Here is a 12,122-nt window from a genome sequence, read left to right as displayed (position 1 = left end):
TATATATATACATATATATATATATATGTATATATATACATATATATATATATATGGCTTAAGTACGATTTTGATTTTAAATTATAATGTGATTGTGGTTTTAATTCTTTCTTAAAACTTTGATCTTGTTAGATCCTCAATCATAAGAAATGTTTGGATTCAGTCCTCAACCATTTGCTTTTGGATGTGTTGTTCTTTTTTTCCGCTTTTCTATTTTCTTTCTTATTTTTGATCTTTTTCCTTTCTCGTCATCTCCAGCCATCTCCATCTTAACCCAACGTGCTCCACTTTCTCTTCTTCATCTAAGTTGGGAGGGAACTAGAACTAGAATTGGGATTGGCAATGGTGGATCATCAACCAACTCTTATATATATATATATATATATGTATATATATATGTGTGTGTGTATATATTTATATATTATGCTATAATATTAAGCTTACTTATATATAATATTTTATATTTTATATTTTAAAATATTCCATTAATTATTATTTTAAGGTTTAATAGGTTCGGAAGTCCCTGTTTATGTGAGTTTGTTTCAATTAGGTCCTCCTATTTTATAAGTGTTCAATTAGGTCCCTATTTAAGTAAAATTGAACTAATAATGTCCTTGCCGTTAATCTTAGTAAACGGCGTTAACTTTTTAGCCAAGTGTCACGCTGACTATACAATTCTTAATGATCACGCAGAGTCTTGTTTGCTGACTAGATAACATAAAAAAAAGACACGCCGACACCTTTTTCTTTGTCTTCTCCATAATCTTCATCTTCGTCACCGTGACTCTGCAGCTAATTTTCTCAGACTAATTTTTCTATGCCTAATTTTCCCCAAAATTTCCATCTTTGCAGTTAAAATAACAACAAAGGTAGAAGGAATTAGAAAGATAAAGACAAATTTATTAGCAAGAACCCTTGGTTGATCATGAATTTTGGCACAAATCTTCAGATCAAAATTCAGGGAAGGTTTTAGGTTTCCCTCGAAACACAGCCCCTTGTTTCCAATAAAAGCTTTCTCTCCTCCAACAATAAAAAGACCAGATGGAATTCTTCCAGAAAGCAGGTTTTCAGAAAAATCCATCGAGCTTAACTTTATGGCTTCTAAACTATTAGGTTTTCAAGTGCTGAAAATCGGCCAAAATTTTCTGGAATTGTCCCAGTGGAGTTGTTTCTATATCAGGTTGGGATTGTGTTTCGTTGTTCATGATTTCGATATGAATTTCAAGAGCTTCGAAAATGAAGCTGGTGGCGACGGAGGAGGGAGGCCGGTGGGCAGGGGTCGCTGACGCTGCCGCGGACTCTGAGCCAGAAGAGAGTGGATGAGGTTTGGAAGGAAATTTCGAAGGATTACGGTGGGCACGGCGGGCCCAATCTTGCACAGACGCCGAGACAACCCAGTCTGGGAGAGATGACTTTGGAGGAGTTTCTGGTCAGGGCTGGTGTTGTTAGAGAAGATGCGAAGCCAAACGACAGCGTTTTCATGGATCTGGCTCGTGTAGGGAATAACAACGGTTTGGGGTTTGGGTTCCAGCAGATGAACAAGGTTTCTACTGCTACTGGTGGTGAGGAGGACGAAGCCGGGGGTGGCGTGAGAGGCAAGACGAGAAAGGGCGGAAGCCAGAAAATCGATTAGGGTTGGAGGTCAGTGCCATCGCCGTCGTCATGAAAGAGCTCAAAGTGCCGGAGTCTTCCTGTTCCACAGCAGAGCGATTGTCAGCTTATTTTTAAATTTTTTTTAAACTTAAAATCAAATAAATCCATATCATTATTTTTTACTATGTGCCACGTCTTGGTCAAAGAACAGCTCAACATGTCACGTTTCTAGAAAGTTAACACCGTTTATTCCATTTAACAGAAAGGATATTATTGAATCAATTTTATCAAATTAGGGATTCAATTGAACACTTTCAAAATAAGAGGACTTAATTGAAACAAACACGCAAAAATAGGGATCTTTGAACCTATTAAACCTTATTTTAACTATACATATCACTAAAGTATTCCATTATCTCTTATCACATTCTAATAAATTTTTAAAGTTATAAATAACAAATTACTTAAAATATTTAACCATATTTGTATATTTTCCTGGTTATTATAATTTATAGGATCTCACACATGAGAAAACAATCAGTTAGGATAATGTCGTCCCAATGATGGATCGGTAGATGAGGGTTTAGGAACCTTATTATTAACAGAAGAAGACAACATTCTCTTAATAAGAAAATAAGCTGTTAGGACAACATCGTAGTCTCTTAATAAGACTTATGATTCTGTACATTAACAAGTGTTGCATAAACCAGATCTTTTATCAATTTTGGTATGTTTATGTTTACTTCTCTCCTCAAAATCTAATACTAACATTCAGAAAAAGTAGTGTCTGCCCTCATTAGCATTGTGTAGGTGCCTTGTTGAACGTGTGTCAATGACCCAGAAAACATTTTGTTTAGATCGGACACTTCAGCAGTGTATGATATATATTGTATGAGTGTTGTACTAGTGTCATTATCCAATCTAATCCCTAGTCCTCGTTAAAAAAATGGCTTGCCCATAGTTGTCCAAATAATTTTAACGGCTTTAGGTACTTCTAAATGAACCATTTACTAGAGATCAGTTGCTTGCGTCACAATTAAACCTGAGAAAAAAAAAAACTGCAAAGTATAGAACAGCATACTTTGTACCTCTAATTTCACAAACATAACTCCATCCATGAAAGAAAGCAAATAATCTTTCCATTCTATCAGCAATAGGCATGAAATGACTTTTTTTTTGGTTTTCCTCTGAAAATAGGCACACCAAGATGTAACAATAGAGTGTACTTGAAGAGAAACCTAACAGATCAATAATTCTACCTCTTGCAGTAGTAGGGGTAGGACCAGAATAGAATTTTGATTTTGATTTATTTATCTTTTGGCCACTTGGCTCTTCTTATCTTTGCAATACAGCCATAAGATTCCTCAAATTGCCGATATTACCTCTACAATAAATCATGATGTAATCTACATAAAGGGAGTGTTTAGCAAAATTATACCCACTAAGAACAAACCATCCCTGTGTAATTTATCAATGCTCCTACTGAGAACTTCTGCTAAGCAAAAAAGCAAAGGAGAAAGTGGTTTTTAATAGTACAATCTGTACGACCATTGAGAAAGGCCTGGTTGTTATTTTTTTTAGTAAGGATTTCTTCTTCAAAGAACTGGTGATGAATAATGCTAGTTAGAGCTGTCAAAATGGGTTACAATCCGCGGGCCAATCCGGCCCACCACAAGTTTGAACTGGATTGGGTTTGAAAAAATTGTATTTTTTTATGCGGGACAGATTTTAACCCGGTTCATTTAAACCTGGCTCATGTGGGTTGAACCCGTGGTGGGCCGGGTTGGCCCACCAACCCACCTACCTAATTTTATTTTATTAAAATTTAATTTTAATTTTATAAAAAAAATATTTATTATTATTTTTTGCTTGAAAAAATTATTTAGGTTCTCTATTTTCAAAATTAATTAAATATCCAAGTTGGAAGTGAAATTTGGGGATGAAATTTATTTAGGTTTGAATTATAGGAATTTTATAATTTTTTTTATTTAAGAAAAAATTGTAATTAAGTGGACCAGTGAGTCAATGCGTTTACTCACCAAATTGTGGTGGGTCGGGCCGGGTTCGAATTTTTCTGGCTCGCTAATAAACGAGCCGGGTTGGATTAACTCACTAAGTGACCAACCCGTGATGGACCGGGCCAGATCGAGTCGGGTTATCTGTTTTGACAGCTCTAGCTAGTGCATCTTCTTAAAGGTTAGAGGATAACTATAGTCTGATATTTTTACGTCATACTGCAGGTTATACCCAGCATTGCAATGGTTGAAACTTATACCAGATTGCTGCTCTTAGCACCTCATTCACTCTTCCGTTCGCATTTCAATGTAATATTCTTTCCCCTATGATGATAACATTTTGTTTTTTCTTTATTGTTTGGTTTTTTGTACATAAAAATGTGTTATTTTTTGAATTTAATAAATGTTAGATGGAACTAATTCTACTTTATCATTTGTTGAAATGGGAAATTGGATGTTAAATGAGTTAGTCCTGTAGCAGAACTTTACTTTCTGGAAGTCGTCGGGTTGCTTTTTTTTATCTTTATCTTGAAAAGAAGTCATATGGACAAAAGAAGTAGGTGATCTAGCTTGTTACTGTGAATCTGTAATGTTAAATTACTTTGGTGAAAAACAAGAATGAGTACTAAAAGTCTAAAAAAGTGCAATATAGAGTTGTGTTTGTCACCTTTACTTGTTCATATAGAATCTAGCGTTCCCTAATTCTTATCCTTTTCCTGGCTTCATGATGTTTTTTAGTCATTTTTGCTGCTCATTTGTATTCTTTATTTATTTAACCTTTTTTGTTCTTGCTAACTCATACAATAATTATCTCTAAAAAATTGTGATTTATTACAGCATCTGGTTCAAAGAAATCCTTCTTTGTTGAGCAAACCTGGGGTAACACTTTTAGTGCTTGAGATATTGAACTACCGACTACTTCCACTTTACAGGTGATTATATCTAGAGTTTAATACCGTGTTCTGTCAGTGTAAAACCAACCAGAAATAGCTGTTGGTATAATTTTTAAGGTAATTGTGAAAGTTAGCACACGATACAAGGTTCTGGTTGTTGTGATTGTGTAAGTGCAAAATTGTTTTAGACTGACCATGTGTAGACTATTTTCTCATTTAAGTCACAGAATTTATTTTCTTCTGTAAAATTTTTATTTTCACTGTATGGACTTTTTTTCTTTGTTTTTTTTTTTTCGTTTCTAACTTTTTGAAGTTTTAAACTCATTTTAGAATTAAATTATGCTTTATGGTCTCATCTAGGCCTTTACCCCAAAATTTATCCCAGAACTCAACATAGATGTGCAAATATCATTTATTTTTAATGGAACCAGCATTAAAATTATGTTTCAGAGTGTGAGAAAACCATGGTTGGGAGAATTCGAGGGAAGGATGATTATCAAAATCGCGAGTCAATTCGTAAACTTGTCTGAGTTTACGTTCTCACACCCCCTAAAGCGAATTAACTCGCATGTAGAATTGTTTTTTGATAGGTTCATGTAAACTTGAGCAAACTTGGTTAAACTTGCGTGAAATCGCAAATTTAGGGGCGATTCAGGAAGCTCAATTGGACATTAGAAATTAGCTAGAAAGGCCATTGACTTTGTTTGTTTTTAGGTCAATATATATGCAGAATGCATCTAGGGAATGATCTCATGGTTCATTGGCTCTCTCTTGCAACAATGTGGCTGCTTTGGGTTTTGATGTTGATTCGCCTATTGCACCAACAAATTTCTCCTATATCTTCTCTACTATGCTCCATCTTTGTGTTTTTGTTTTTGATTCTTCTCCACGCTTTGGCATATCTTACTATTTTCAGTTTTCTCTCCACCTCAGTTTTGAGGTCAGCGGCACAAACATTTTAGGGTTTTAACTTTTTCAGTTTAATAACTTTTTATTGTTTTAGACCATTGGGCCTCTCCTTTACTATGCTGAACTTTTTGGACAGCATTTAAGTTCAACAACTTTTTTTTTTGTGAAGTATAAACTATAATAAATAAAAATTAGGATAAAAGAATAATAATATTAGAGAAAAATATTTAAAAATATATAATATGATAAACTAATAATTATAATACTGTAAAAAATAAAAAAATTATTTAGAACATTATAAATATTAAATTATTATGTTATTTACAAATATTTTAAAATATTTTTATATAAAGTAAATTTTTATGAGTTTATAGTTCGAGTTTAGGAATCTTTCATGAGTTTACGTAATATTTTGAGTTTGACAAATCTTGGAAGAAAGAGAGAATTGAGAAAAAATGTGTAATTTGTATTCTAAGTGTAGTCTGGGAGTAGAGTTGCATTTATATAGAGGTTAGCGCGCTGCATCGCAGACCGGAGCAGATAGCAGAACCATAGCTGGTAATAGTATAACTAACTACTGTTCAATGAGGGGAAACAGGTGCTAAGAACCATGTTTTTGAACTACATCACAGCCTTTGATTTATGTAGGGTCATTTCAATAAATACAAGCATTTGTAGGGATTTTGTTCCTATAAACGTTATATATGATATGCCATAAAATAAAATGTATCATAATTGCAAATATCTGATCAGATTTTCATCTGACTCAAATCAGAATTTCAACATAATACAACATAACATAATAAATAATAGCCATCTGCAGTAACTGCTGCCACCTAAGTTTTCACTGATAAATATAAATTTCCATTTGTAGATACCAGGGAAAAAGCAAAGCCCTAATGTATGATGTTACAAAGATAATTTCGGCTATAAAAGGAAAACGAGGAGATCATCGAGTATTCAGATTAGCTGAAAACCTGTGCCTGAATCTTATTTTCTCGTTGCGTGACTTTTTCTTGGTTAAAAGGGAAGGAAAGGTACTTGCTTTTTTGTCTCAAAGCTGAAAACTGTATTCTTTATTCTTTTGTCAAGTACTAGTAGTCACCCGGAGCTAAACAAAACTTGTTTTATTTCCTGGACTATTTGCAGGGCCCGACAGACTTCACTGAAACTTTGAATCGAGTGACTGTTATAACTCTTGCTATCCTAATTAAAACTCGTGGAATTGCTGATGCTGAACACCTCCTTTACCTACAAAATATGTTGGAACAAATTATGGCAACTAGCCATCATACGTGGTCGGAGAAAACACTACATCACTTCCCTTCTGTTCTTCGTGAAGCATTGAGTGGTCGAAGTGATAAAAGAAGCCTTGCTATACAAACATGGCAGCAGGTTTGTTATTCAAATTATGTTGCCATATCTATTGCATGTTTTGCAGATGAGAAAGAATAGAGTACATGATGGAGCCAAATTTTGGTTTCATCCTGCAGAATTGTTTCCTTTTGTTCTAGCAAAAAACTGAAAAATGCTTAAGCTAGAAACATTCAATGTCCCCCCTTAGTGTTAGTGAAGAGTTACCTTTATAGGCCTAGAAACAATTATTATATGGGCTAGAGGGGTAATTGGTCTGCACAATAAGGAGGAATAAAATTAGGGGTTTATTCCCCTAAGTGGGCCTCGAGCCCAATTTTTGGAACAAAAATATATTAGATTTCTTGCCCTAAAGGGACAGACCACAGCCACCTAGGCTTAAGCCTTCAAGGTGAAGAACCTAAGAATTGTCCGATTATGGGTGAGTTAAGTTTGGACAAACTGATGACTTAGCATAAAAGCTTATGACATGGTAGGAACCGAGAGACTGCTACTTTAGCACAATTCCTTTTTGATATAAATGGGTGAGAGACCATTGTTAGCGCATAGGCTAACAGTCGAGAGACTACTACTTTGTGCTCCATTTAGTATTGTTAGAGTAGGTACCAAATATAGGTAGTAAGTAGTTGTATTGGAAACTTCTATATGACCCGTTTACTTATTAGCATTAATTTTATAGAATTGTATATGTTCTGAATGTATTGTATGTCTAATGTAGACCACACAACATGTATTACTATTTTACAAAATCAATTATAATAAAAACACCTAATAATTAGGAATCAATCATCCTAATTTCCTAGATCATGTAATGGTTAATTTCCTACAAATTTATAATAGTTTATTACATTCTGGTAGAATATTTATCTTATTTATCATTGCTAGAGTATTTACCCTATTTATTATTGTTAGAATATTTACCCTATTTATTATTATTGTATCAGTTCTTATATATAGAATGAGAGTGAGAGGGATCTTTGAAGCCCTCTAGAAATATTTTTACAGTTTCAATCTCAAGACATTCTAACACTCTTCCTCAAGCTGGAGCATATCTGTCATATGCACCAAGCTTGTTACAAATGTACTCAATCTAAGAGCCTCTAAGGGACTTGGTGAATATGTTAGTCAAATGATTGCTAGAGTTGACAAAATCAGTAGTGATTTGTCCAGAGGACACCTTTTCTATAACAAAATGACAATTGATTTCAATATGTTTGGTTCTTTCATGGAAGACTAGATTTGATGCAATGTGAAGTGCAACTTGATTGTCACAAATAAGCTTTGTTTCATGGATGTTACCTATTTTTAGTTGTAGTAGTAGTTGCCTAAGCCACGTACTCTCACAAGTGGTTGCTGCCATAGCATGATATTCTGCTTCTACACTAGATCTGGTAACTATATTTTGCTTCTTGCTTCTCCATGAGATAAAGGTTTCCTATGATAAGAACATAGTACCTCGAAGTGGATCTTCTTTCTAATGGTGATCCTGCCCAATCTGCATCAATGTAATAAGTGATCTTAGTACTACCTTTGTCTTGATACAATAATCCTTATTCTAGAGCATTTTTTTATTTATCGAAGAATACGTTTCACAACATCCCAATGGCCATCACAAGGAGCATTTAGAAATTGCCTTACCACAGTAACCACAAAAGTGATGTCGAGTCTGGTGATGTTGAGATAGTTGAGTCTGCCGAATCCACGACTGAAGCAGAGTTTGTTGCTACAATTGCTATTGTGAGTCATGCTTCATGGTTGACAAAATTTTTACTCGATCTTGACCTGGAAAAAAAAAAGGAAAGCATAGAGATTCGTATTGATAAGCATGCGGCAATTGCTATCTCTCATAATCCCATGTTTCATGGAAAGACGGAACACTTTAACATCAAGCTATTCTTCCTAAGGGAAGTACAAAAATGTGGAGATGTGATACTTATCTACTGCAAAACAGAAGATCAAGTTGCAGATGTTCTTACTAAACCATTGTTTGCTTGCAAGTTTGAATTTTTAAGGTCCAGACTTGGTGCTTACAACTCCTAAAGCAAGGAGGAGTGTTAAGAAAATGCTTTAGGAGTGTGTTACTGTTAATTTGATTGAGTCAAACTCCGTTCCTTGTTTTTAGAAATTAGTTATTTTGTTTATTATGCTTTGCATAGATGGATTAAAATTAGGATCAAACTGTTAGTGGGTAGTTACTTTTTCAAGTTTTAAATATTGCAATGTTTTCCATTAATTCTACAAATGTTATTTGGTTTCAATAGTGCTACAATTTTTCTTTAGCTATAACAGATATGACTAAATTATAGTATATAAATTATACAAACCTTTTCTTACAAATTCGTTTTGTAAGGTTAAGTTAAACTTAAAATTCACATTCTAAGAGTTATTGTTAGACAGTGTTATTTTGGATGGAGAAGTTATATAATATTGGTTATGACTTAACTCAATCTTTCAATATTGAATTGTAAGATGAGTATTTTCTCCCTATTATCTACTTTAGTTTGGTCATATCTTAGTCAATTCACTCATCAATAATTCTTAAGATAGACTCTAATACTATTGTGGAGTTGTGTGCGAGCTAAACTCAAGTCTAGAAGTTAGTTTGTAAGGTGATAATTGTCTTCCATTTATGTTCTTAAATTTGACCATATAATTAGTGATTGGTTTGCCATAGGGTCAGGCTAGGCCTATAAATTTTAGTCAATTTCGGATATGGGTTGGCCTCATTAGTCACACTTTTTCTACTTGGTCCATCAACTAGAGATGCACCACCCTGTTTGACACCTTTAGGTGTAAGATCTACAAGAAGCACCATCTAGGACAAATCTCTAAGTGATTTAGAGCTAATCCTGAATACAATTAAGGTGCTAGAAGCTTTGTCAGAATCCCTTTATTTATGCCACACTTGTACAGTTTTAACTACAGAATTAGGAGATTTAATTACATTCCATAACTAGGAGGATAATTTGGATGATATTAATAGGCTAACATTATATTTTATATTTATTGTACAAGATCATTGATCCTGAATTGTAGGGATAGGTTATTTCCATCATAAATTAGATTAAGTCTTTGTATTCTATTTTTGATCTATTTATCCCGTATGAATAATATCAAAAACAATTTTTCTGACAGGTTGTAATGGAGGCAAACCCTAGAGTCCATAACTAAGACAACTTTCCATCTCCTATATATTGACCATGATTAAACGATTTAGTTGTAGACTAGAGTTGAAACTGAGACTTATTATTATTCTCAAATCATAAAAAATACATTCTCAAACTTTCTATTTGTAATAATCTAGTTCTCCTAAAAAGGGAAATAGGGAAACTAGGAAACCTAGGGAAAAATAAAATAAAATAAAATATTATGTATCTATTTCCTCTAAATAGGAAGATTCTACAGATATTATCCCAGATTACAATACTCCCTCTCAAGTTGGTAAATGAATATCAATCATTCCCAACTTGCCTACAAGATCTTGAAATCTACCCGGAGGAAGCCCTTTTTTGAAAATATCTGCTATTTGAAGTTCTGTAGGAACATGAGTTGTAATCACAAAGCCTCTGTCAAGATTATCTTTGATGAAATGTCTGTCAATTTCAATGTGTTTGGTTCTCTCATGTTGTACTGGATTATGGACTATGCTCATAGCAGACTTATTGTCACAGTGTAGTTGCACCGGGTGCTCCACTTTAACTTTAAGATCATCCAAGATGATTTTTATCAAGAGTCCTTCACACATTCCTTGAGCAAGGGCTTGAAATTCAGCTTCTGCACTAGAATGGGATACTCTATCTTGCTTTTTGCTTCTCCATGTTACCAAACTATATCCAAGAAATACACAATACCCAGAAGTAGATTTTCTGTCAGTAATAGAACCTGCATAGTCAGCATCAGTATATATCTTCATATTCAATGTGTCTTCCTTTTTGAATAATAGGCCCTTTCCTGGACTTGACTTCAAGCATTGGAGAATTTTGTGAACTGCATGCATATGTCTCTCTCTTGGATCATGCATAAATTGACTCACTACACTAACTGCATAAGCAATGTCTGGTCTTGTGTGTGATAGATAAATCAATTTTCCCACCAATCTCTGATATTGGGTCTTCTCTACAGGAGCACTTTCTTCACTTCCAATTATGTGATTCTGTTTTATAGGAACATTTGCGGTTCTACATCCCAACTTTCCTGTTTCTTTGAGGAGATCTGGTACATATTTCCTTTGGGAGATGAAAATTCCGTTCTTGGTGTAGGCAACCTCTATTCCAAGAAAATATTTGAGTTTTTCCAGGTCTTTCATTTCAAATTGAGCTGCCAATTTTTCCTTTAATGCCAATTTTTCTATTTCATCATCTCCTGCAATAATCATATCATCCACATAGACAAGTGAGTTTACCTGCAGAAGAGTGCTTTATGAATAGAGTATGATCTCCTTGGCTTTGTCTGTATCCCAAGGAAACCATTGCTTTTGTAAATCTTCCAAACCATGCTCTGGGGGATTGTTTAAGACCATACAATGCTTTCTTTAGGAGACATACCTTGTTTCTTTCATTTTTCACTTCAAAACCTGGAGGAATCTCCATGTACACTTCCTCATCTAGATCTCCATGAAGAAATGCATTCTTCACATCCAGCTGGTGCAAGTCCCATCCAAAATGGGCAGCCAAAGCGAGAATAACTCGAACTGTATTCATCTTTGCCACTGGGGCAAATGTCTCCTCATAATCAATCCCATATGTCTGGGTATATCCTTTTGCTACCAATCTAGCTTTATATCTTTCTATTGTCCCATCTGCCTTATGTTTGACTGTGAATATCCATCTACACCCTACTGCCTTCTTGTCTCTTGGCTTATCAACAATCTCCCAAGTTGAATTTCTTTCTAATGCATTCATCTCTTCTTTCATAGCTTGATTCCAATGTTCAAATTTCATGGCCTCCTGGATTGATAGGTATTTCTGTGGCATCAATGGTAGCAATAAAACTTTTGTGCTTATCAGAGAGATTGTTAGTGCAAACATACTGAGAAATAGGATATTTAGCACATGATCTTCTTCCCTTTCTCAATGCAATGGGTAAATCCTCAGTAATACTTACCTCCTCCTTATTGATATCTTCAGGGATTTTCACCTCCTGATCAGACAATTTTTCTTGCTCTAGAGTCGAAGTGGGTTGTTCTCTTCTTGCATATTTTTGGCCAAAAAATCTGTCTTCCTCTTCTTGCTCACTGTGGACTACGGTAGCTTCATTGCTCAGGTCTTGGGCATCCTGCAAAGACAAACATGGTAATGACAAGAAGGAGAGTTCATCCACTTCAAGTGCTTTCTCCCCC

At 34.5% G+C, this 12,122-nt stretch overlaps 1 protein-coding gene across 1 annotated transcript in view; it reads left to right on the top strand.

Moving 5' to 3' along the window:
- The window catches only part of LOC106777520 (mediator of RNA polymerase II transcription subunit 23), a 58,547-nt gene that overhangs the window by 29,015 nt on the left and 17,410 nt on the right, over positions 1-12,122 (top strand). The window contains exons 9-12 of the mRNA XM_014665098.2: positions 3,834-3,917; positions 4,446-4,540; positions 6,285-6,447; positions 6,560-6,805. Coding sequence (XP_014520584.1) covers positions 3,834-3,917; positions 4,446-4,540; positions 6,285-6,447; positions 6,560-6,805 — 588 coding nt within the window. The remainder of the gene's footprint in view (positions 1-3,833; positions 3,918-4,445; positions 4,541-6,284; positions 6,448-6,559; positions 6,806-12,122) is intronic.

Source organism: Vigna radiata, chromosome 11 (assembly GCF_000741045.1).
Source record: "Vigna radiata var. radiata cultivar VC1973A chromosome 11, Vradiata_ver6, whole genome shotgun sequence".
In the NCBI taxonomy this organism is placed as follows: domain Eukaryota; kingdom Viridiplantae; phylum Streptophyta; class Magnoliopsida; order Fabales; family Fabaceae; genus Vigna; species Vigna radiata.
Note: the sequence above shows the minus strand (reverse complement) of the source record. Positions and strands in the feature narration are given on the sequence as shown.